The sequence below is a fragment of the Python bivittatus genome, unplaced genomic scaffold, assembly GCF_059951505.1.
Source record: "Python bivittatus isolate LINGU-HERP-01145 unplaced genomic scaffold, Pbiv_v1 ctg000020_np1212, whole genome shotgun sequence".
Taxonomy (NCBI): Eukaryota; Metazoa; Chordata; class Lepidosauria; order Squamata; family Pythonidae; genus Python; species Python bivittatus.
In genome coordinates this window covers 11,983,758-12,010,945 of record NW_028277030.1, presented here as the reverse complement: position 1 = coordinate 12,010,945, position 27,188 = coordinate 11,983,758, and the positions used below count along the sequence as shown (strand labels likewise).

The 27,188-nt window shown below is 37.4% G+C and overlaps 1 protein-coding gene across 4 annotated transcripts in view; it reads left to right on the top strand.

Moving 5' to 3' along the window:
- The window catches only part of MACROD2 (mono-ADP ribosylhydrolase 2), a 1,000,449-nt gene that overhangs the window by 142,697 nt on the left and 830,564 nt on the right, over positions 1 to 27,188 (top strand). For all 4 annotated transcript variants that reach the window (XM_088134414.1, XM_088134430.1, XM_088134411.1 and 1 more), the window contains exon 4: positions 17,592 to 17,621. In XM_088134414.1, the coding sequence (XP_087990540.1) occupies positions 17,592 to 17,621 (30 nt within the window). The remainder of the gene's footprint in view (positions 1 to 17,591; positions 17,622 to 27,188) is intronic.

Sequence of the window (27,188 nt, the reverse complement as noted above, 5' to 3'; positions counted from 1 at the left end):
TAGCCAAAAAGATCAGCAGATACAAAGCTCGAATTGCACACTACAGGCAGAATCTTCAATTTCAGTTGAATCAGAAACGTTACTCCCAATCCATCAAAGGAGAGACTGCAATGAACCAATCAACACTTGACAAAGAAGAAACAGTGCAGTTCTGGGCACAGCTATGGGACAACCCAAAGAAGTACAACAAGAATGAAGCTTGGATAAAGGAGTTAGATAAGAATAAAAAAGAAGGTGAAATGAAAGAACTTGAAATAACAGTAGAAATGGTGGAGAAAATGGCAAGGAAGTTCAAGAACTGGTCAGCACCAGGTGAAGATGAACTGCATGGTTTTTGGTTGAAACATCTGACTAGTCTGCACCCACTCATTGCCAAGCAGTTTAACAAGATACTGCAAGGAGGTGAAATTGAAGATTGGTTAACCTCTGGCAAAACCTACCTGATAATGAAAGATCCAGCAAAAGGGGCAGCACCAGGCAACTACAGGCCAATTACTTGCTTGCCAACAACTTTCAAATTGCTAACTGGGGTGGTAGCTGATGCAGTCTAACAGCAGCTAGTTGAAAACAAGCTCTTTCCATCTGAGCAGAAAGGAAGCCACCCAAACAGCAGAGGAATAAAAGATCAGCTCCTAATCGACAAGATGATTTTGGAAAACTGTAAGAGAAGGAAGACCAACTTGAATGTAGCTTGGATTGATTACAAGAAGGCATTCAACTCCCTGCTACATGATTGGATAATCAAGTGCCTGGAAATAACAGGAGTCAGTAGAAACATCAGAAGCTTTGTGCAAAGATCAATGGCACAATGGAAAACACAGTTGCTAGTCAATGGCAATAGATTGGGAGAGGTTAATATCAAGAGAGGAATCTTTCAAGGAGACTCACTATCACCACTATTGTTTGTCATTGCATTGATTCCTCTGTCAACAATATTGAACAAGTCAGGCCATGGCTATCAAACATCAAAAACATCTGCCAGGTTATCCCACCTCCTTTACATGGATGATCTGAAGCTGTATGGAAAAACACCATCTGAAATGGAATCGCTGCTCAATATATTGCCCAAATATACAGCCAAGATATTACAATGGAGTTTGAATTGGACAAATGTGCCACCCTTACCATCAACAGGGGAAAAATAGAGAAAACTGAAGGAATCAAAATGCCCTATGGAAATAACATCAAGAGTCTGGATGAAGAAGATCACTACAAATACCTGGGCATCCTTCAGGCTGACAACATCAAGCACACTGAAGTTAAGAAGAAGGTTAGTAGTGAATACATCAGAAGAGTGAAGAAGATCTTGAAGTCCAAACTCAGTGGCAGAAATACCATCAGGGCAATTAATACCTGGACAATTCCCGTTATTAGATATACAGCTGGAATAGTGGACTGGACTCAAGCAAAACTAGAAGCCCTGGATAGGAATCATGCCCTTCATCTACGTAGCAACATTGACAGACTCTACTTACAAGGAGCATAGGTGGGCATGGAATGTTGCAAGTACCCTAGACAGTTGAAGAAGAAGAAAAGCCATTGGAAGAATATCTGAAGGACAGTGAAGAAGATGCATTGAAGCTAGTACACCATGAAGGCTTACTGAATGCTGAAGAGACCAAACTGGGCTATAAGAAAGACCAAATGAAGAATAGAAAAGAGACATGGCAAGGCAAAGTAGTACATGGCCAGTACACAAAAAAAAACTAGCAGGCAAAGCAGATAACGCTAATACTATGACTAAGAGCAGGAAAGTTGAAGAAAGAGACAGAGGGGCTAATTCTGGCTGCACAAGACCAACGCATACAAAGCCAGAATTGAGAAGACAGCAACAGACAGCAAATGCCACCTCTGCAAAGAAGCTGAAGAAGCAGTGGACCACCTAGTTAGCTGCTGCAAGAAGTCCACACAGACTGACTACAAACAATGGCATGACAAAATAGCAACAATGGTTCATTGGAATATCTGCAAGAAATACCATTTGCCTGCAAGCAAGAACTGGTGGGACCACAAAACAGACAAAGTAATAGAAAATGAAGAAGCTAAAGTGCTCTGGGACTTTAGAATTCAAACAGACAAGCACCTGCCACACAACACCCCAGACTTAACAATTGTTGATAAGAAAGACAAAAAGGTCTGGACAGTGGACATTGCAATACCTGGAGACAGCAGAATAGAAGAGAAAGAACTAGAGAAAATAATAAAATATAAAGATCTGCAAATAGAAGTAGAACAACTATGGCAAAAGAAAGCAAAGATAGTAACAATAGTAATCGGCACCTTAGGTGCAATCCCAAGACATCTGGAGCACCACTTGAAGACCATTGGCATTGACTAAATCATCATCAGTCCATTGCAAAAGGCAGCTTTACTTGGAACTTGCGACGATACCTTTAACACCATCAAACAACAACATCTGTCTATCCCAGGTCCTTGGGAAGGACTCGATAGGTAGATCAAAATGCCAAATCCAGCCTCAACATCTGGCTGACTGTGGCTAACAATAATAATCTTTATAGATGGTTGAAGGCAGCTTAGACAAGAATAATGAAGAACAATAAAATAAAAACCCACAATAACCATGCAAAATAATAGACACGGAAATAAAATACAAAGTAAAATACAAAGTAAAATATAAAAAAATGCTCCTCCTCAAGAGAGCACTGTAGGCACATAATATAGTTAGTTCTTTGAAGGCCAAAATATTACTAATTTAAACTTTTTTTTTTTTTTAACACCACAATGGAAACGGAAACCAGTAAGAAGGTTCAGGAGAGAGATGGATATTGAAGGAGAGAAGGGAGATTTAATTGTGGCTGCTGTCTCTGTGCTTGGAAACACAGCCAGCTTCTCTGGAAGCTCAAAAGCAGGGTATTAACTGTTGTTTTTATTCATTAGCACAGGACTAAGCTATTTTTGGGGTGGGATGGGGTGGGGTGGGGTTTGGCCACAGTGGATGCATCTCCTGATGTCACTGGTGGTTGAGGATGAACATTTTCATGTTCATTTTGCTTTTTATAGGGATCAGAAGTGGAACTAAAGTACTGAATAGGTGCAGTATGTATTGCAGAGGTTTAATACCCTTGATTACACTATTTCTCCCATTAAAAAATTCCACCATCCAAAATTGGTGTTTCTGCGCAGAATTTGGGCATTCTGTTGGCTGCAAAATAGGGGCTGAGGCCCCAAGTGGTCTATTCCTGTTATGTTTTTGAGGATAAATTTTGTTTGGCTATATTTCCTATTGTTATCACCCATGTAGGGGAAGCACTAAAGATTCAGAATTGATGCAATTCAATTAAAAACAGTGAAATATTGAGGGAGAATAACATATGTTTGCTACGAATGATCAAAACAAACTGTTTTAATCTAGAATTCTACAATGGAATATGATTTGGTGTTCTGGAATTCAGGATGATAAATACTGTATGCAATCTGGTAAAGAGGAGTTGTTCCCTACTGCTTGAAACTCAGTTTTATTCTTCTTGCTGCAATTTCTTTGCTACCATTTCTCCCAGATTATCACATGTAGATGTAAATTAACAGAACTTATAATCAAAGCAGGATGGGGCAGTGTCTGAGTGGTGGATGGGATAGCAGCACAGTCCGACATATACAGTACTGGGCAGATGGAAACAATTATTCTTGTATTCGCCACAGTTGTACAATTGTATACACTACAGTATAAGACATTTGCAGTACACTTGCCCATTACTCATAAGGTTATCAGTGGTTCTCTAGATATTGCTGAACTACAATTCCCAGTGTCCCTTATTGTTGATCATGTAAGCTGAAGCTATTGGGGATTGTAGCTTATTAACAACTGGAAGGTTATAAGTTCTCCAGCATCTTCTATTATGAGATCTTGTGATTGAATTACACTCATTGAATAGGTTGACTGTTACTAAATAGGATCCTGGAAGAGGTACGTGTAAGTGTAATAGACAAATCCTTCAACCATAGTATGCATCTTATTTGTCTAATTGTTTTGTTAGTTCTTAATAAATATTTACTTTTTTCCCACTCTGTACAATTATTCATTTTACTTTCATGATGAAAACAACTGTATCTTAATCAGGAAGGAGGAGTGACCTGGTAAATACAGCATGCCATTTCTGTTTAAGCTGTTTAATTTGAGGAAGCTGAAAAAAGTAGGGTTAAAGCAATCATCTTTAATTAGAGATTAAATAATACAGCTTTGAAACAAAAAAGGTTTGCAATCTATTTTCAAGATTGTCAGTTGCTTGAAAAATTAAGGATTTATTATGATGTCTTTAAAATAATAATTTGCAGAGTTCAGGGATAGGAAAAATGCTATGATGGAACTTGATATGGACAAATACCAATTAAATACTTAAATAGTGTTCATTATGTGTATGTATTTTCTAATTATGCCTTTTGTTTTAATAGTTCAAAGTAGTTATGCTGTTACAACAGTTTTTATTTAAACATATTTTTGAAACTAAACAGTTTCTATTACTGAGATGGTTTTGTTAATACTTTTTTTCAGAATAGGTCCCAATAGTGAATTATATAACCCATTTCCATTTTATACAGATTCATTCAGATGATTTTTGTTTGTTTATCCTGATATTTTTGTCATGTAATTTAGTAAGTCAGAGAACTACATTCACAAACATTGTTTTCCCATTTGTGCCAGATAATTGCAGGCTTTTAAAATAAAGATGTTGCGAAGCAGATCAAAATCAATAAATATATTCAGAATGTTAAATGCCTTTTAAGCAATTAAATGGGCATGTGTTTACAACTGCAAAGTACTATAAATTAAATGGAAGACTAGTACATGCATTTTCTACATTTATTGTGAGGTAATATTAGTAAGTTCCCCTTCACATGAGCTAAAGTGTTCATATGGAAAATGGGCATTATGTTTTGAATACCAAGATTTCCCACTGTGTAATTTATATAATAAAATGATTATGCTTATATGATCTCACAAATGAAGAATCAGATCTAGGATGCAAGTAAATTTCTATATGGAAGAAAACTGTACTTCATGTGAAATGGCACAGACTTTGATGAACTGAAAACATCTTTTTAAAATTTTCTTTGACAGTTTTTATTTCCCCCAACCCAATAGCTCTTTCAGGCACAAGAAGCCTGTTGCCGAAATATGAGCAGAATGGAAATCTCACTGCCAGTTGTTTCATAATTATGAAAAATATTCATCATCAAATGTCATATAAAATTTATATTCCCACAATACTTTTTCTGAGTAATGGCAAGTGCTTGTGCTATGCAGTCAGAAATGTTTGAAACATATGGTGTGAATGCTTGCAGATAAATATAAATATAAACACTGCAGCACTTTCTTTATGAAGTAATTTTCTGGTATTTGAAATTTGGGATTGTTATATTTAATAGGAATTAAGCTTAGAGAGAACTGGGGAGCAGCTTATTATGGTGTTACACTTTATGAATTATTGATATTTTCAAAATATTTACTCTTTTTTCTGTTTGTGAACAGAGCACTATGAATAGGAAGACATATTTATATATAGAGAGAAAGGAAGAACAAGAGTGCCAGCTTGGTGTAGTGGTTAAACCAGTCATTCCCTCTCAGCCCTAGGAAGAAGGCAAGGGCAAACCACCTGCAAAAAACCTTGCCAAGAAAACTGCAGGGACTTGTATATTCTTCGTTTTACATACATAAAACCCCAGTTTTACCTAGGAAGTTTGGAGCAATATATGTAATATTCTTCCCACTGCTACTTTTAATACTGTATAACAATCTGAAAGAACAGTTGCTCAATAATCACCCAGTGAATATAAAGTTAAGCCAAATCTAACATTCAACATTGAACCTATCACATCAGATTAGTTCTTATATTTTAACAATAATAGGAAGCATAAGGTACCACTCAATTTCTAAATTTGAGAACCAGTTTGGTATAGTGCAGCTTTTCTCAACCTTTTGACCCTGGAGGAACCCTTGAAATATTTTTCAGGCTTCAGGGAACCCCTGCACATTCAGGCTCAAATATAGGCCAGAAGTTGCAAAATTATTATATTTGTTTCATGTGTAGGCCTGTATATATGCATTAACAGTGTTCTTAAACTAAAAATAAGGAATGAAACTTACCTCTTTAATGTGAAACCTGTGCTTGTTTTTTGCTGCACAAATACACAAATTCTGGGCTGAACCTGAGATAAGCACACACAGATTTCATCTTCAACTGAAATAAGATAATTTCTGTCTTTTCATGCTTGTTAAATAAGAAAAAGCTTGCACACACATGTAAGAAGTTGAAAACTGTTCAGTGCCTTCCTACGAATGGCAGGATACTCTTCTTTCACAGAAAATCAGAACTTGTCCATGGGCAGATCAGTGAATCTCATCTTGAGTGTATGATCAGACTGCAGCTCAGAAAGTTCTTCCTCTTCCTTCAAAGTGAAGTTCTCAGGCTGAGCAGAAGATAAAAGGAGGGAAAGTGCTGATCAATTTTGTTCTGCAGTACTTCCAGGTGGTTTTCAATTAAATTTGAGACTTTCTGGTATCCTTCCTCACGCTCAAGCCCAAGCAGCAATAGAAACATTTCAATATTTCCTTTTGCAACATGATTTTTCCAAACATTCAGTTTTCTTTTAAATCCAAGAATCTTGTCACTTGAAGTCAAAACGTTTTCTCCAGTGCCTTGCAGAGACTTGTTCATCTGGTTCATGTGATGAAAGATATCTGCTAAGTATGCTAGCTTCTGCAACCATTCTCCATCTTCAAAGCACTCAGCAAAATGTGGAATATTATTTTTTTCAAAAATATTCTTGCAATTCTGCCTTCAGCTCAAACACTCTGTTGAGAACTCTTCTTCTGCTGAGCCACCCTACTTCTGTGTGTAATAGGACACTTAGTGCTCTTTGTCCAGGTTTTCACGCAGTTTTTTAAATGTTCCGGAGTGAACTGGTCTTAATTTAATAAAGTTAACCATTTTTGTAGCATCATCCAGAACTTCTTTCATTTCATCCCCAAGAGTTTTTGACATGAACAAAAACTGTGAAGAAAGCAGTGTGTTGTGACAACATCAGGATTTTCTTTTCTTACAAGAGAAGCGAAACCTCTCATGGAGCCAACCATTAATGGAGCACCATCAGTGCAGATGCCAACACAATTCCTTCAAAACAGACTTTTGTTTTCAAATATGAAGACAACATTAAATACATCTTGGCCTTTGCATATTTCTTGTAGTTCTTTGCAGCAGAAAAAGTTTTATTGAATTTCACCATCATTTACGAATCTTAAAAATGCCATAAGATGATGTTTCTTGGTGAAATCTTTTGACTCATCAACTTGGATAGAAAAGCTGCTGTTCTTCAATTTATCACACAAAACCTCTTCAGCATCATGTGACATGTCATCAATACACCTACTTATTGTACTGTCTGACAGTGGAACCTTTTCAGTTTCTTGTACTGCATCTGGTCCTAGCATTTTCTCCACTATTATTTTACATGCTGGCATGATTACTTTCTTACCCAAAGTGTGACTTTTCTTTTGCTGTGTAGTAAGTTCTGCTACTAAATAACTTGCTTCTTGGGCTTTTTTACTGTCATTTTATTAACAAAAGCTTTATTTTGTTTGTTCTGTGATTCCAATAGCTGTTTAAGATAATCATAACTTTTACTTGTCATTTGGCTGTGATTTGTAGTTAAGTGTCTTTTTAATTTTGCTAGAGCCATTGCTGCATTTGTAAGTTATTTGCCACAGATGAGGCAAAATGGCATAGGCAAGTTGGATCACCAGTCCATGTAAAACCCATTGATAAATAGGTTTCATTGTAAAGACGGACTTTTTTTTGAATCCATTGATGAACCAGTGCAGGGACATGCCTGAGAAGATTTAAATTCTTCATTATCATTATCAAACTTATTGGTATTGTCCGTTCTATAATCCTCCTCTTCTCTCTCACATCTCCTCTTCAGAAATCAGTACACTGGACCCTCAGACCTGACTGAAAAAACATATATGAAATTTATTTAAAATAATGGGATAAAATAACTACAGGAAAACTGCAAGGAAAAGATGTGGGAGGGAGAGACTGATGTCACAGACTAAGTTGGATGAGTCCATTACTTTCTTGAGAAATGTACTTATCCCTCCCCTTCCTTCAATATATTCCTCCCTTCCTACAATATATTCCTCCCTTCCTGCAATATAGCGTTCACCTGTTATCAACAGTCTCCCCATCTCATGTCAAAAATTAAAAATGAATTCAACCAAATAAACACAATACCAATTGGGCTAGTTTTGGAGATCAGTTGCGGGAAACTTTTGGTGTTTGCAGGTTGGTATCTTTGGGCTATTTTGGGCTGCTTTTAAGGGTGTATATAGTTTTTGAGCAATATATTGAACTGTTGTGAATAACTGCAAAATACATCGCAGGGACATAGGTGACACTGGCACGCTGAGTCGGGTCAGCCGGCCTCCTCCCCTCTCTTTGCACTATCAGCACTTCATTCTCCAAATCCAACTTCTTTCTCGCCCCCCTTTCCACCTTCTCTCCCAAGGACCCCTTTGCAAAACTAGAGGGGAGCTGATGCCTTGCAACCTCCAACACCCCTCCCCTTAATATCTGGACTCCTCAACCTCTCCTGAAATCTTGGCACCCTGATGCCAAAGCTTCACCACTACCATCACATTTTTCTTTTCCCTGCCTCCTTCCCCCCACTCACCTTTGTGGATGGCTTCTGCTGCTGGTGGTCCCTGGGCCAGTCCAGCCCCAGCTCTGCAGAAAGGCAGGCATGCACTCCTGCCGTAGTAAGGCAAGTGTGTGTCTGCTGCTGCTGGTGCATGGGCCAGGCCAGCCCCAGATCTTCAGAAGGGTAGGTGCCCCGGCACAGAGGCCCCGGCAGTGTCTCTGTCTCATGCACACCCTCGCATTACCTGTTGCTTCTCCCTTCTCTTCTTGGCTCACTCCTTGCTCACTCCTCCACCGGGATCACACTCCTCCACTTAGCTCATTCTCACACTCCTGTGCTCAGCTCATACTCCTCAGCTCACGCATGCCTGTGCATAATCCCCACCCCTGCCCAGGGTCTGTGCACACTCCAGCGGGCCAACCCAGTGTTCAAAGTTGGAGAGTTTTTCTTTGGTCTATGCTTTTTTAAAATAAATCACACTCTCCCAGGGAACCCCTTGGGACCTCTCATAATTCTTCATGCTTAAGAATTCCCCCCTCTTGATGGGAGTATGAGTCTGGCGAGATTGATGTCAGGTTCAGTCCAAGAACAACAGTGAGACAGTCCAGAACAGTTAAACTCCTTTATTAGCTCACACCTAATAGACAGAATCTCACCAGGCTAAATCTACACCACAGCAACAGTTACTATAACCATGAGGCCCTAAGGAGGAGCCAGTCTCATTCTTGGGGCTTTACCACATTCCAGCTGGGGACTGAGGAGGTGCTTCCCCTGGAATATCTCTCCCTCCTCCTGGCAACCTTGAAGCTCCATTCCAGAACCTTCCCCACTCATGCCTTCCATCACAGGTGTAGTGATTAAAGTGCTGGATGACAAACTGGAAGACTATGAATTTTACTCCTCCTTTAGACATGGAAGCTGGCTAGATGACTTTGTACCAGTCACACTCTCTGAGCCCAACCAACTTCACAAGGTGGTTGTTGTGAGAAAAATAGGAGACAAGTATATTATGTACACCACCTTGAGTTGTACAAAATAAAGGCAGGATATAAATCATATATGGTATGTATTATACCCCCCCCACACACACTGTATATATAAATCACATACTATATGTTAAAGGCAGGTTTAGATTAGTAAACTTTCTATTTCCTCATGAACAGTGTGAACAAATGAGGATTAGGCTATTGCAGTGATGGGAAATAAATCATTATGCTCTTTATATTTGGAATTTAAGGTCTACAGTTAATCAGGGATAGAACTGGGGATGGAAGTTGAATTGCTATATTTACTCTCTAGTCAAATAGTGATGTGTCACTATATTTGGATATGGGAGAAAAGAAAATTGTGTACCTCCAAACTTTATTCCCTGAAGCTTACATTCCTGTTTTCTGTATGTGACAACATATATTCTTTTTTAAAGTATTTATTCAGTATACCGTCGTTAACTCTATATTCTTATTCTTAAGAAAATGTTAAAAAATCAAACTGATTGTTTGCAAAAGGAAACATATGAAACATGTCTTTTGAATGTTGAACACAGAGTATGAATTCTAACCATTTTCTCAACAGCAGTGTGTTTTTAAGTGACTTTTTGTAGGTATAAGAATTATCCTCTCCTAGAAGTACTTTGAATCCACTTACCTGGGCTTTACTTCCTACCTTGATCTAGATGTTTAGTAGTGACTGTTGCCATAATCTGTCTTCCAGAGAGTTGCCTTACCTGGTATCCTTCCTGTAAACCCACAAGAGTTATAAGAGTGACAGGGCTTCTGCAACCTGCTCATCTTACTGTCAAGTAAAAAGAAAAAAGATGTCAAAAATGAAATAAATTCTATAGCACCATTTTCTGGCCCTGTAGCATTAAGGGATGTGACCAGGGATATCAGGCCTTCTTCCTCCTTTGTGAGGAAATAGACAAATCTCAGAAGAGAATAATAGTCTCAAACTTTATTTTTTTAAAATAGTAAAAGAGAATGTGATTTTTCCTTTTTTTTAAAACTGGAGTTAGACATAAAACATACAGTAGCAAGGGAGATAAAAATATGGAACTTCAAGAGCTCAGGAAAGCAAAGCAACCATGGAAGCTTCTCAATGAGCTCTTGAAGCTTCTCAGTGAACCAAGAAGCTCACTGGGATTGTTGCAGAGAGAGAGGCCATCTTGGGGTATCTCTTCAGTACCCTTGTCATCTCTGCATTCCAGAGCTCAGTGAGAGTTGTGGCAGAAATGACTGCCATATTGCTGGGAGAACTCAAAGTGCCTGCTGAAAGCCAAGTGGATCTGCAAAGCACTTATGGCCTCATGGATCCTAATTAGTCCTCCATCTTTGCAGAGATTGGAGGTGACAGAAAGTACTAGGCTGACCAGATAATGATCCTACCATGGCAGGATTTAGAGCAACATTCTCCATTTTCAAATCATAATCCACCCCCTCCAAGATAAAGGCTATAACTAGCACATGCTCATCTGAATATACTGGGTCTACCCATGGTTGCTGTGGAGGCCATGAATCCCTCCTCCCCCAACCCTATAATGAGATCTGGGAACTCAGGAAGGAGTGTTTATGGGCACTTGGAAGACAGATACCCCAACAACCCCCCCACACACACATTTGTCCCTATATTTGTCAAGTTTCTTAACAGTAACAAAGGAATCTGGATTATCACAAAGTTTTGTTAGCTGGGGATCCCCTTTCTAACTGTCTCTTGAGTTAACGGGGTGCTGACTAGCCATTGAGGGGATATGAAAGATATGTCGTTCTGTTCTTGCTCTGTAATATATTGCAAACATCCATTCTCATTCCCAGGCTTACAATACAATATTGTATGATGCATATAGAGTGGAAAAAAATAGTTGCAAAAATATAATCAGAGTAAATAAGGAACAGTTAAGACTAAAAGAGGCAGAGAACTCTTTTGATGGCAATAAAATTAGTTTTGGGAAGTGGGTGAAGAGGGGACAAGGAGTCTTCAATGGAGTGAATGGGATTAAAAATAAAAGTGATGAAATGAAAGTGGAATGAGGGAATGCTAGAAGAAGCATTTCAGAGATTTGCATGGGAATTACTGTGATATGTCAAGGAGTTCAACTGAAACAAATACTATAGTGTCTAAGAAAAAAATGATTAAAAAAAGTAATAAATACTGTGATGATGTTGAAAAATGATATGCCTGCAGGTTTTTATGGTGTAACAGGAGAAATATTAAAATATGGATGTGATTTTCTTATGGTGTGGCTGTTTAGCTTGTTTAACACATGTTTGAAGACCTCATCTGTGCCCAGCAATTGGAAGAATATTCCTATTTTTTTTTCATATGTAAGAGTGAATGCAAAAACTACAGATGGATTAGTTTATTAATTGAACTTGGGAGAATGTTTTGCAAAATTCTGACTGAAACGGTGCAAGCAATGGCAGGAAGTAAATATGAGAAGTGCAGTTTGGCTTTAGGTGGGAAAGGTTGCACAGACCAGGTTTTTTTTTTTTAATTCCCCAAGTCATTAAGAAATGTATGAATGTGAGAGAGTTTATTGTATCTTTGTTGAGAAAGTTATAATAATGTGAGTCAGTTTGAATTGTGGAATTTTTGCATGAATATGGTTTTGATATTTAGTTACTGAATGTGATAAGAATAGGGTAGGATGGAAGTAAAGCATAGATGAAAATAAGTGGAATGCTTAGTGAATGGTTCAGTATTGAGCAGGTAATAAGATATGTTGTTGGTTATTTAAGGCATTTATGCATATAAATGTGTAAAGAATGCTTGTTGGTGATTTTATAGATATTTTGATTGGGGGACATGAATCTACATGTACTTTTATATGTAGACAAGGCCATGTTGTTGGATGAGAACCTAAATTATTTTTACTGGATGTTAGATTGTAAGATACAACAAGGATTATGAACCTGATAACCAATATATCAAATACATGGTTGTTGTGCTTGATCAGGAAAATGGAATGTACAATTGCAAGTTATATAGGTAGTTAAGATTGCCTGATTTACGGATAACCCATAGTTAAGAAAGGAGCCTGTTGTAGCAAAATTTGAATTAAATACACAATGGTTCGAGTTAATTACATAATATTACTTATAGAGTATTATACAATTATACTGTTCTGGCTTACATACAAATTCGATTTAAGGACAGACCTTGGGAATGGAGCTTGTTCTTAAACTGGGGATTACCTGTATATAAATGTCATAAATTAGAGGAAGTAGTTGAATTGGTGTAATTTGGCAGAATGTTTATTAAACATGGGAAAATGAATAGAAAAATATTAAGATATGCAAATACTTACAGAAAAGTAGTGGGTAATTTAGGGTATGTTGCAACAAATGAATGTTTACTGAAAGAAGCAAAGGCAGCTATGTATAAAAGTGTGCTTCTGCCCATTTTGTTATTTGGAAATGAGAATTGGGTGTGTCAGGAGAAATACAAAAGTAAGTTTTCTGCAATAAATGTATCAGATAAAACAAGAAATAGTAGGGTTGAGAATGAATGGTTGCTGAATTAAAGTGGACTGAATAGAAAAGTGAGAGACCAGTATGAAAGAAGTATGTTTGGGTCAGTCGATCCTGTAGAAAAGGTGAATAGGAACTGAATTGAAAAACATTATAGTAATAGGTTCAAAGGATAGGAAAGACTTAGAGGATCATGGTTGGATGGAATTATGAAATTAGATAGTGGAGAAAATGTTGAAGAACAAATGGCAATACATGAATCAAAATATGAATGTGGTAGAAGGAAGGATGGTTTTCAAGGACAGAAAGTTATGGAGAGGTATACTAAATAGTATTGATATAAAGGAGTTTTACCTGTGTTTTCTATTCTCTCCCCCCCCCCCCCATTCTAGGCCTTTAATTTCCTTGCCTCACTGTTTCTTAGTTCTTTTTGCATTCTGCATAACAGGGTTTACCCCAGAATGGATTAGTATAATAGGTATGTGTGCATCCATGTTTATATGTAACTTTTCTCCAGAGTCTATTTAAGCATGATAATACAAGGGTGTAATGTTTATTTAATAGGGCCTTTCCTACTGTACTATGTATCAATATAATTTCTCTTGAGATGAAACCCTCTAAAATTTCATATAATCCTTAAAAAAACAAAAACAAAATTATTTTTGACGTTGGATATAGTATAATTTCATTTGGAAATAGATTGTTAAAGGCAAAGCTGGGAATATAACATTTTTTTTCTTTTCTGAAAGATAAAAGCTGTTTGATGATACTGTGAAGAGGTATAGTATAGTACATAACTGTCACCTCCATAATTTATCTGTTGCACATGTGATGTTCTCAAGGTATATCTCTATTACATCCCTTCTGTTTTACGTTCAAAAGAAATTTTTAGACAATCTATATATATTTTAAAAACAATGTCAAACAATTCTAGGGAAAAACATATCATATTTATCTTAAAATATCTTCCTTTTTTATATTTGCATTGTTTCACTAGCTTCCTCAGTGTCCGGAAGTCATTGGGTTAATCTCAGAGCAGCTATATGAATTCACTGAGCAGCTCTTCTCTATTACTGAAGAGTGGATCCAAAAGGGTGCTTTGTTAGCATGATTTGCATGGGCTTATTCTGATTCCTACAGAGGAAGGGAGTGGAAGGTGAAAATAAGTGGCCTACTGTCTTGATCCATTGGTATCACTTCCATCACCAGTGGAAGGACGTCTCCCAGTTTTGGAGGGGCAACCTCTGTTCAAATCTGATAACATTTAACAAAAAATAGACCAACACATTGCAGTATTCCACTGGAAAATTATATATTATGGACTTGGGGAACAAAGTTTGGTCATTCATTCTGTTACATTTTTTAAAATGGTTGACTTATTCCTCATTGTCCGTAGTTTTAAAGCTTAGAATTTCAAGTAGCTCTCTTTCCATTAGCTTCATTAATAGTACAAATACTTCTGGTGTTTTTTTCATCCTACATTGCTCAATGTATTTTTAACCTAAATTATTACTCATGTGTTTGGGCTTGGTTGCTGCATGTAAAACAGTCCAACTTCCTGTCATTTATATCTGAGAGTTTGGATTACAGTCTTAGGCAAAGAGTTTGGCATTATATGTTCTTGTTGGAAGGCATGCCTAGGCTTTGCTAAAGCTGATGAGTGATTCTGTCTATGTATAATTTGCATATCTGTCACTTTTGGTGATTAGCACTTTGGACTTTCTTTATATGTTACCACATCTGTATCTATCTTTGCTTAATTGCATTGTTCCAAATGTTAATTCAATATTAGATGAATAAATTGGAACTGCTAGAATTAGGTGTTCAATTGTGTTATTTTCTTTTGCTACAAAAATGAGTATTTTCCAAGTTTTCTTAAACTACTTAAAACTGCATATCTTAGCATATCTTTTATATCAGGACGTTAATGAAAATCTGTAGGAGAGAATTTGCTGGTTTCGCTATCATCCATGGTCAGGAAATCAAGAAGCAATAATATTTGTAGATCCCCTGAAGAATATATTGGGAATGGTGAACCAGCCTGGTTGAACAGATTATCAGAGAAAAAAAAAAACTTCAGGGAGTTGCTTCACTCTTCCTACCTGAAAATATCCTTGCATTTTTATTTTTTAAACACCCTCTAGATGAGCTTGATTCCGATAATTACATGGATGCATCCATGTAGTTTTCTGGACAACAGCACCAAAATGGTTTTCTGTTGCCATTAGCTTAGCTTCCAGGCTAATGCTTTTTTTTTTTTTTAAATCTGCACTCAGTCGTTACTGACTCTGCAGTGACTGTGTTTGGACGAGTCCTTTTGCAGTTTTCAAGGCAAGGTGTTTCGGAAGTGGTTTGCCGGTACCTCCTTCCTAGAGCAGAGCCCAGCTGGCGAGCACAGAAGGCGGGTTTCCGTTGCTTCGCGCCTTTTTTGGGTGAGCGTGACTTCCGCGCTACCGGCAACTGCTCCCGACTCCTTTTGCAAGGCACCGCCAGCATTTTTTCCTCCCACTGGAGTGAGAGTACCCATTTATCTACTCATGTAAGTTTTCGAACTGTTGGGTTGACAGGAACTGGGGGAGGAAGCAGGAGTTCACTCTGCTACATGAAGGCTGGGCTCGAACTGCTGAAGTGTCAACCATTTCTGGCCGGCAACTTTCAGCATCATTAAGCCGCTGCGCCACCGCATCCCCACTAGGCTAATGCTTGGCCATCCATTTTTCCACTTCCCCAATCCTTTTTCCTTTTGAATCATACTGATTGGGTTATAAGGCTGAAGGCAGGGATTGTGTTATTATTGAACCTTTTTCCTGGTTTGGCAAACTACAGTCCTTATGTGGTTTAAGGTTTTAATAAATATACCTGGTTAATCTCAACATTGTAAATTTAGTCCAGGTTTCAAACAAGGATAAGGAAACACACCAGGCAAACTGTGTTTCAAGAAGCAGCAAGAGTGAGAAAGTCCAAAGATAAAAAGAGTCAAATCCCAAAGAAAAGTCTAGGCAGCTAGGAGTTCCAGGAGAGGAATCCACAGAGAACTTCGTGGATTGGCATTACTTCAATATACTTACTAAGTCTAAATTGCTTCCTAAATACCAGTAGCCTCTGACCTCACCTGAACCCAACTGGCCTAATTAGATCTGGCTTTCTTCAGCAGGTTATTCCTGTCAAGCTCTGCCTTTTGGCACAGCCAAGCACTCCTATCTCTCTCTGTCTGGTACTGTTTCTCTTTAAATACCAATGTTTTGGAAGGCAGGTTGGACTCTGTTTGGGTCAGAGTCTGCTGGAACCAAGACATGGACAATGGGACCAGTTACCAGCTTGGCATCATGGTTGGGGCCTGGCAGCAGATGCCCTGTTTCTTGGGATGCATCCTTCTGATTCTCTTCCTTATCTAAGGAGAGTTCTTGAGACTAGGCTATGATAATGCAAGATGTTGTAGGAGGCTCTGGGTAATAATGCTATTAACAAGCCAAATCTACTAGGCATCCTCATAGTATTGGTTCTAGAAGAATCTCCTGTTACTTTATCTGGCACTGTCACCATGATTCCACAAATTCTGTGTGGTCTCTAGTGCCTGCCTTTTGAATAGATGTTCATATTTCCATCAAATTTACACCTGGTTTCTGTTGAGGTCCTTGACATGCAAATATTTTAAAACTGCATAACAGTATAATGAGATTTATTGGATAGGTAAATTAAATGCATCTCTTATAACTTTATGAGTTAATACTATAAGTCATAGTATTAACTATTAACAGCACTGTGGACACTGTGTTGACTTCCAGTAGTTTCCTCATACATTTCTTTATCATCATACTTTAAAATTGTAAAGTTTCAGTGTGAGATTTTTATGAATATTTTAGGGATTACATTAGATTTAAAATGACAAAAAACTCTCATACACAATTATATGGAAGTGAAAGTGAAATCCTGATAGACAAAGTTATAGATATATGCTACTGTAATAAATATTTTTGAATGTTATGAGTGCATGCATATGTGTGCAGGTGATGGCTCTTAAGTGAAAGAGGTTTATTTCATTATGTTTAGGTTTATTATTTGTCACTAATAAAATTATTTGTCATTAATAAAATCAATTAATAAAAGTCTCATTCCAGTTATGAGGCTTCCCTGATGTAAGGTGCTTGTCTGATAGAGAATAAATCCTTAATCATTTTTCCCCCTGCAAATTTTGATGTAGCTAGATTTCAGGTCCCGCTATGTTCTGCAGAAAAAGATTCAGAGCAATTTTAATAAGATGAATTTAGTAATTGCTTTCATTTCATGCTGGGTTGGAAGACAAGCAATATATTACTTTGCATGTCAATTTAAAATGATTTTGGAATTCCTAAAGGATTTGTATCAAGGCAGAAAGCTGGGTAAAAATGTTTTTTTTCCTATAGTTTTAAAAGAATGTGCTGTGAGTTTGGCTATTTGGAAATTTAATTCTGGTTTCTGTTGGTTCTTTCACAGCTAATTCAAGTCTTCTTGGAGGTGGTGGTGGTAAGTCTATCTTTTTTACCTCCTATGTATTGCAAGAAATAATCAATATTTAAGAGTAAATGTGTGATCCACTATTGGTCAATTACTACCTAATATGTAAATTATAACTATCTGCAGTTTTTAAAATGTATATAATTGTGTTTACCTGTTGGGCCCCCAAACCTGGTACTTGCTATGTAATGAAATGTTAGATTTTAAGTCTTCATAATCTGATTAAATTCCACCACAATTACCAAGTGATTACCATTTTCAAGTTTTGTCATCCGAAGGAAGAGGTGGGTTTTGGAGAGAAGGTGAAGAGACAGAATTTAAGAGTGTTGAGATGACTATCTGGCATCACAGGCTGCTGCTAAATTAGATCTACAGTGAATAAAACATGTATCTAATTTTCAGTTTTCTGAATGCTGATCTACTGAGACAAACCATACTTGCAGAGTAATTTAGTACATTTGATACCACTCCAGTTGTTCAGAAAAATAGTAATATTCCCCTTCTTTCTCCTTGCTTTTTAAAAACAAACCAATCATTATTATGCTTTTCATTTTATAGCTTTCAAAACTGTTTGAAGCGCTTTAGAAAAAAGAATAATATGAAGTTGATTGTTGACATTCCTGTTGCTCAGTTTGCTTCTACAAGGAAAAAAAAAACATGGAAAAGAAGGGAGGAGGAAGCTTCCCTGTTGGAGATCTTTCAAATGCTATTGTCACATATCTAAGCGTGTTTTCTGGCTATTGTTCAGAGGGTCTGGAGATCTCAGTCTACTTCTTTGAATGGAAATGAAACATAATTTAAACTGCTTGAAGTGTTGAGAGTCAGAATCAATCTGTGACTGGCAGTATTGCAATTTCTTACTTTTGGAGTAAACGTGTATTCGATTTTAAATTATTTCTTCACAGAATCATAAAGATATGGAATATTCATTTTACATATATCTCATCTTATTTGTTGATAAGGTTACTATCATTGTTATTAATTGGAAGAAAAATATTACATAGCTTGTTCCCATGATGTATAGCCCTGAAACCACCTTTGGAGAAGGAAAAGGGAATCAATGACCCTGGGTTGATGATTGGGTGGGTAAGCAATCAGATAGAGCTGTTTCCATATAGCTATGCAATATATAGCAAATTATTCCAATTTTTACAAGAAATCTCCCATCTAGTTTTGTTATCTGAACCTTTTGTATATTTCAGTTTGAAATAGACAGGATCAACCAGTCAACAGACCATTTGGAAGGAAGGGGTGCCGATTAAAACCTAATGTCTTTTAAATCTGAATATGCAAACATTTTTCAAATTCTTTTTCAAGTGCCTAGATGTGCATCCAATGTGATGTTCAGAAGGGAAGCAGGGCAACAAAAAGTAGAAGTAAGAGTATGGCTGTTAATACTCACCTGTTGGCTCAAATGCTACTTTTTCCTGTCAGAACTGATTCCATTTATTCTGACAGACCAATTTTAATCTTCATGGCAACAAGGAGTTCTGGAGAAATTTCTCTGTTATGGCTTACACTTGAGCAACTCCTCTTTTTGGAATACACTCAGGCCGAAATAATCATTAGAGAAAGAGTCCTAGATCAGCCATATTCCAGCCCATGTTAGAGTTTGCACAACTTATCCCCGATGGGAACTGGGCAAATACTTAATTACCTTAGTCTTCCCTGCACAGCAAAGAGCCTTCCTTAGAGCCAGGTTTGACGTTTTACTCTCCACTGTTCTTAATGGGAGATATACCAGAGTCCCCATGTATATGAGAAGTCCATGTAGAGACTTTTGAGTGGGGAAAATAGCAAGCTGATGCATCTCTGAGGAGTGGAGACACTGCTGAGGCAAAGACTGGTGACCAGATGGCAAGACTGGACCAGCACAGCTTCTCCGGACAAGGAGAAGCCTATAGATTGCCCATGTATGCTCTGGAAGCCTGCTCCTCACGAGGAAACCATAGGATTTAGAGAATCTGTGGGTGAACTGGGAGTGGAGCATCAGGAGCAGAGGAAGAAACATCAAACTCTCAGCCTCAGGTGGGGTCTGCTTTAAGAACACTGGGCTCGATCCAAACCCTACTTTCTAGTGCACATTTGGAGTATAATTATTTTATCAGCTACAGAGATCTAAGCAGCAGAGGAACTGGGCCACCTGGTGAGTGTTCCTTCGACTTGGGACAAGGATAATGTGAAATGTAAAGGAATAATTAAAAGGATTTAAAACTAATTGAAAGCAAAAAGGTTATGAAGAGTTTGAATTGTGAAAATTTTAAATGGATTAAGGGATTAGTTAAATTTGGAATATTGTTTATTTAAAAGTACTTTGGACTTAATTAAATAAATTAAACATCTTTGTGGGAAAGGCGACTGTTTAACTCTCTTAAGAGGACTGATTGGTGGAATTTCCAAACAAAAAAAATAAGGGAAAGTGTTGCAAGATCATGTGACTATAGATTCATGGAGTGCTAGATGGGTATAAAGAGTTAAGGGGAAAAAAAGGGCTGTCTTATTTATGATGCTTTACCTTTTAGGATTACAAATTTAAGGAGAAAAATGGCTAATATTATTCCAGAGACTATACAGAGAATGTTGGAAAAATTTGAAAAGATTATTACGGTGGCAGTGATAGTATCATGAATTGAACTTGTTAAGAGAGATTTTATTTCATTTGAAGGAAGAGTGGAAGAAAGATTTGTAAATATGGAAGAAATGATGAATAAAAAATTTGAAGAACTTACAATACAAATGAGTGAGACAGAAATAAGAAACCAAGAGATGAAAAAAGAGGTAGACAATGCAATACTATTAAATCTAAAAGAGAAAGTATTTTATCTGGAACTGAGAGCAGCTACAGAACAACCTGGTGAGGATAGTAAGGAGAGGGTTGTTGAAGCTTTAAAATAATTTTTTTAGAAGGAGAGAAGGAAGACATGGAAGTAGAAGTGGACAAGCTGCATAGAATTAATATAAGAAATGAAAAGTTAAGAAATGTAGTAAGACATATACTTGTGCACCTTGTCAGGAAGAAGACAGGAAATCAGGTTCTATGACAACATCTTAACACTAAACTAAGGATTAATAAGACCAGAATAGTGTGTAAGAGAAAAATAATATAAAATTGATTTGTTTGATCAGGGATAAGATAATTAGTACTTGTACAAAGCGTTGGAAATCCTTTATGGAGTTTTTGCTGAAACTGGACAGGGCTAAGTCGGTGATTTCTGGATTTTTGTCAATTGAAAAGGGTTGAATATGGGAATAAATGAACTATGTAATATAATACTAAAGAGGGCGGAGGGATAGTTTGTTTGTAATTGCTGTAAAGAAGATCGGAAGTCGCTTCTTTAAATACCTTTTTCTTTTTCCCTTTCTGCACTTTTTGTCTGTCTTTTCTCTTTCTTTTAATCTCATTTTCTGTATTTTGTTCATGTTTATCTTTTGTTCATGTAAAAATCTTTAATAAAAATTACATTAAAAACTTGTCTATGTCGCACAAATGCTATTGAGGCCACCACCCATGTTCTTTAATGCTGTCCCTATTACCAATTCAGTTGAGAAACCTTCATTCTTCTGTTATTGATATGTGATATAGGCCATAATGAATGTTTTCTTCTTGATTTTCTCCTCTCAGATGAACTATTTATTATATGTAATGTATCTAGATTTTGCCTGGCAGCAGTTAAAATTTACAAATAGATAACTAAGGGTACTGAGACTGTGTAAATTTACTAAAAATTCCTATTTTATTTTATCTATATCTTTATTTGTTTTTACATCTTTTTTGTGGCCTTCAGAGGCTCCCCTTTAATCTATAGTCTTAGTATTAATATTATGATTTTTTATGGAGATATGTTAGTGTTCTAATTTTATAGTACTTTATTGAGATAGGTGTAATTTTTCTTGCTTGTATTTTATGCTGGTCAAATGACCAAAAGTTGATTGATTGTTTGATTTGCATTATTAATAATTATTCAAATAACCTGAATTGACACAAATTATATAACTCATATAGATAATATAGACAAAATACATTTATGTGGATCATTAGGACTATTTCAGGTACAATAGATTATGTCTGTTGTTTTGAAGTAGAGTTTGGACAGATATTATATCTGAAAACCTCTAAACTGAGGCCCTTAAATTAAGAGTTTACTGCATACAAGATGAATAAGGGAGAGGCAAAAGGTGATTTAAAATATATCTATATTTTATATCAGAAACACATAGTTCTGGTGTGCTAAAGTTATAGTGTTTGGGCGTGGGTGAGTGTAGGTATATGTAGATCTCTGTATATCTGTATCTATTTCTGTATATCTATATAGTTTTATTTCAAAGTGTTTAACATTCCCCTTGCCTTTTTGGTAATTATGTGATGAGTCTTCATTTTTACATTTTAAGTGTGGTAAGTTGAATTTTATTCCACTGAGAGTGGAATTGGATTTGCATAGACACTTAATTCTTTCATCTTGTTAAAGAGCACTTCAGTCATTACCCATAAATGCTGATAATTTTACAAGGTTTTGTCGAAATTTTCTAGTTCAGTAGCAATCCTCAATTCCCCTTTGAGGCATTTTTCCCCATTTAAAAGCAGAAGCCGAAAACATTTTTCCTAGCCAGAAGTGCCTCTAGTAAAGAAACACCATCGGAGGATAAAAATTATATGTTCTGTGGATGAAAGAATGACCGTCCCACCCCCATTTCTGACCATTTCAGGAAAATATATCCTCTTTCATCCCTTAAACCCAGTATTCACCTTTACCATGTTTCTCCTTAATAAAAGAAGAAACCAAATGTATTGCCTTTGTTTCCTTTGATAGAATTCCATGATATTAGAACCAAAATGACACATAGTCCACACTGAAAAGATTCAAAAAGATTATTTGCAGTGATATAAAATACAGATAGAAGTAAAAAAGTAAGGTCAAATGTTGTTGATAGATGTTTGTTCAATTACTTCTTCAGCAATAGCCCCCTCTCTTTAGATTTACCTCCACACTGGTTCTCACCTGATTGGGGGCACAACTTTGGGACTTTGCTGGGGCGTCTTCTCATTGGCTGAAAATAACAGCTATTCATAATTAAGAATTAATATATAAGGGGTAATGTAAAACTGTTTAGCTTGCATATTGAGCTGAACACAAAATCTCTTTAGCTCTCAGGATATTTCTTTTTCTCAGTTGATATTAGAATGAGACATTGTATCATACTCTGAAAATACAAAACCTTATCACACTACCAGAGTTTATAACTTCCAAGCAAAACTGAAATTCTACAAAGTCTGAAAAAAATGACCACCTTGAGATTTAAAATGGGAATGATTTAAGCATATATTAATTTGCAAATAGAAGGCAAGGGAACGTGAAAATACTATATTTTGGATGGATCATTTCAGCCTGTCAAAAGTTGCATCATTATTGTATATCATCTCTCCTAGTACACTTGTTAAAACACTGAAACTTTGAGTCTTGAGTATACTTCATATACCCAGCATCCTTCGAAGTAAGCAGTGTAGTGCAAAATACAGAAATGGAGTAAGAATTTAGTGAACTAAAGAAATTAAAGATATCAAATAAGCAAAGAAAATGAAATTTAGCTAAATCTAGTTTACACCACCCCTTCATGGATCACTGCCTTGTCGTGGCGAAGGGGCTTGCGTAACTCAGTGAAGCCATGAGCTATACCGTGCAGGGCCACCCAAGACGGACAGGTCATGACAGAGAGTTCTGACAAAATGTGGTCCACTGGAGAAGGAAATGGCAACCCACTCCAGTATCCTTGCCAAGAAAACCCCATGGACAATGTTAAAAGGCTAAAAGATATGATGCCGGAAAATGAGCCCCTCAGGTCAGAAGGTGTCCAATATGCTACTGGGGAAGAGCGGAGGGCATTTCCAAGTAGCTCCAGAAAGAGTGAAGCGGCTGGGCCAAAGCCGAAAGGACGTTCAGCTGTGGATGTATCTGGAAGCGAAAAGAAGGTCCGATGCTGTAAAGAACAATACTGTATAGGTACCTGGAATGTAAGATCTATGAACCAAGGCAAGCTGGATGTGGTCAAACATGAGATGACAAGATTGAACGTCGACATCTTGGGAATCAGCGAACTGAAATGGACGGGAATGGGTGAATTTAATTCGGGTGACCATTATATCTACTACTGTGGGCAAGAAACCCTTAGAAGAAATGGAGTTGCACTCATAGTGAATAAGAGAGTGGGAAAGGCAGTAATGGGGTACAACCTCAAAAACGACAGAATGATCTCAGTGCGTATCCAAGGCAAACCATTCAATATCACAGTCATCCAAGTCTATGCCCCAACCACTGATGCTGAAGAAGCTGAAGTTGACCGCTTCTATGAAGACCTACAACACCTTCTAGAACTAGCACCAAAAAGATGTCCTTTTCATCATAGGGGATTGGAATGCTAAAGTAGGAAGTCAAGGAGTAATCGGAATAACAGGCAAATTTGGCCTTGGAGTACAAAATGAAGCAGGGCAAAGGCTAATAGAGTTCTGTCAAGAGAACAAGCTAGTCATAGCAAACACTCTTTTCCAACAACACAAGAGACGACTCTACACATGGACATCACCAGATGGTCAATACCGAAACCAGATTGATTATATACTTTGCAGCCAAAGATGGAGAAGCTCTATACAGACAGCAAAAACAAGACCAGGAGCTGACTGTGGCTCAGATCATGAGCTTCTTACTGCAAAATTTAGGCTTAAATTGAAGAATGTAGGGAAAACCACTAGACCACTCAGGTATGACTTAGATCATATTCCTTGTGAGTACACAGTGAAGGTGATGAATAGATTTAGAGGATTAGATTTGGTAGACAGAGTGCCTGAAGAACTATGGACGGAGGTCCGTAACATTGTACAGGAGGCAGCAACTAAAACCATCCCAAAGAAAAAGAAATGCAAGAAAGCAAAATGGCTGTCTGATGAGGCTTTACAAATAGCTGTGGAAAGAAGGAATGCGAAAAGCAAGGGTGAAAGGGAAAGATATAAGCAACTGAATGCAGATTTCCAGAGAATAGCCAGGAGAGATAAGAAGGCCTTCTTAAATGAACAATGCAAAGAAATTGAGGAAAACAATAGAATGGGGAAGACTAGAGATCTCTTCAAGAAAATTGGAGATATGAAAGGAACGTTTAGTGCAAAGATGGGCATGATAAAGGACAAAAAGGCAGGGACCTAACAGAAGCAGAAGAGATTAAGAAGAGGTGGCAAGAATACACAGAAGAACTATACAAGAAAGATCTTAATGTCCCTGATGTCCACGCTGGTGTGATCACTGACCTTGAGCCAGACATCCTAGAGAGTGAAGTCAAGTGGGCCTTAGGAAGCATTGCTAACAACAAAGCTAGTGGAGATGACAGGATTCCAGCTGAGTTATTTAAAATACTAAAAGATGATGGTGTTAAAGTGCTGCACTCAATATGCCAGCAAGTTTGGAAAACGCAACAGTGGCCACGGGATTGGAAAAGGTCAGTTTACGTTCCAATTCCAAAGAAGGGCAACGCCAAAGAATGCTCAAACTATCGCACAATTGCACTCATTTCACATGCTAGCAAGGTTATGCTCAAAATCCTACAAGCTAGGCTTCAGCAATATATGAACCGAGAACTACCGGATGTACAAGCTGGGTTTCGAAGAGGCAGAGGAACTAGAGATCAAATCGCCAACATTCGCTGGATCATGGAGAAAGCACGAGAGTTCCAGAAAAACATCTTCTTCTGCTTCATTGACTATGCAAAAGCCTTTGATTGTGTGGATCACAACAAACTGTGGCAAATTCTTAAAGAGATGGGAATACCAGACCACCTTACCTGTCTCCTGAGAAATCTGTATGCGGGCCAAGAAGCAACAGTTAGAACCGGTCATGGAACAACCGATTGGTTCAAAATAGGGAAAGGTGTACGACAAGGCTGTATACTGTCACCCTGCTTATTTAACCTATATGCAGAGTACATCATGAGAAATGCCAGGCTGGAAGAATCACAAGCCGGAATTAAGATTGCAGGGAGAATCATCAACAACCTCAGATATGCGGACGATACCACCCTAATGGCAGAAAGTGAAGAAGAACTAAAGAGCCTCTTGATGAGGGTGAAAGAGGAGAGTGCAAAAGCTGGCTTGAAACTCAACATTAAAAAAACTAAGATCATGGCATCTGGACCCATCAATTCCTGGCAAATAGAAGGGGTAGAAATGGAAGCAGTAACAGACTTCATTTATTTGGGCTCCAAGATCACCGCAGACGGAGACTGCAGCCATGAAATTAAAAGACGCTTGCTCCTTGGGAGGAAAGCTATGGCAAGCCTAGATAGCATATTAAAAAGCAGAGACGTCACCTTGCCGACAAAGATCTGCATAGTCAAAGCTATGGTTTTTCCAGTAGTAATGTATGGCTGTGAGAGCTGGACCATAAAAAGGCCGAGCGCCGAAGAATTGATGCCTTTGAACTGTGGTGCTGGAGAAGACTCTTAAGAGTTCCCTGGACTGCTAGGAGGTCAAACCAGTCAATCTTAAAGGAAATCAACCCTGATTGCTCATTGGAAGGATCGATAATGAAGCTCAAGCTCAGATATTTTGGCCACCTAATGTGAAGAGAGATCTCTTTGGAGAAGACCCTGATGCTGGGAAAGATTGAAGGCAAAAGGAGAAGAGGACGGCAGAGGATGAGATGGTTAGATAGCATCACTGAAGCAATGAGCATGAAACTGAGCAAACTCAGGGAGGCAGTGAAGGACAGGAAGGCCTGGCGCAATATGGTTCATGGGGTCACGAAGAGTCGGACACGACTTAACGACTAAACAACAACAAGTTTACACCAACACCATTCATGATATCTTTCCATATATTTTTAAGCACCTATGCATATGGGCACATATCTGGAAAAGTCATGGTAGCAATGTGTATATTCTTTTAGCTTCTGATAAGGCCATAGTTTAACTATAATTGAAGAGAGAAACTAAATTCTTTAGCAGGTATTCCAGCTTGTCTTTTATTGCATCTTGGATAGATAAATTATTATTGATTGCTTATTTCTTTTGTTGATCAGGCTTTGCTTTGAACTATTTTGATGTAATCCATATGGCAAAATTCAGTACAAATAAAATTGACTGTTACTAATGAATTACTTATAATTAAAGCTAAAGCATAATAATTTCTTTGGCTTAATTTTTGTTATTCAACCAAAGCAAAATAATTGAACTGCAATACTTTTATGTCCCCAAATCTGAAATAGGTAGCAGTATATCTAATTGTTTTCAATGTATTACAGAATTATATTAATACAGAATTATATTTATATTATTTGGATAAGAATTGCAGTGATGACAATATATTTTAATAAAATGCACTAAGAAAAAACTCTCAGGTTTCATGTCTGTTTCCACTATTGCATGATTCTTGGTTGCTAAAAAGTAAGAATGACTTTCATTCACCTGTGAATGAGCTATCAGAAGGTGAAGACCATTGACTGAGGTTACATAGAACCACATTTAGTTTTGTTCACTCTTGGTAAATTAAAGTTAGCCACTCTCATGCTGCATAACCAAATTTATAATCATATGTGAACT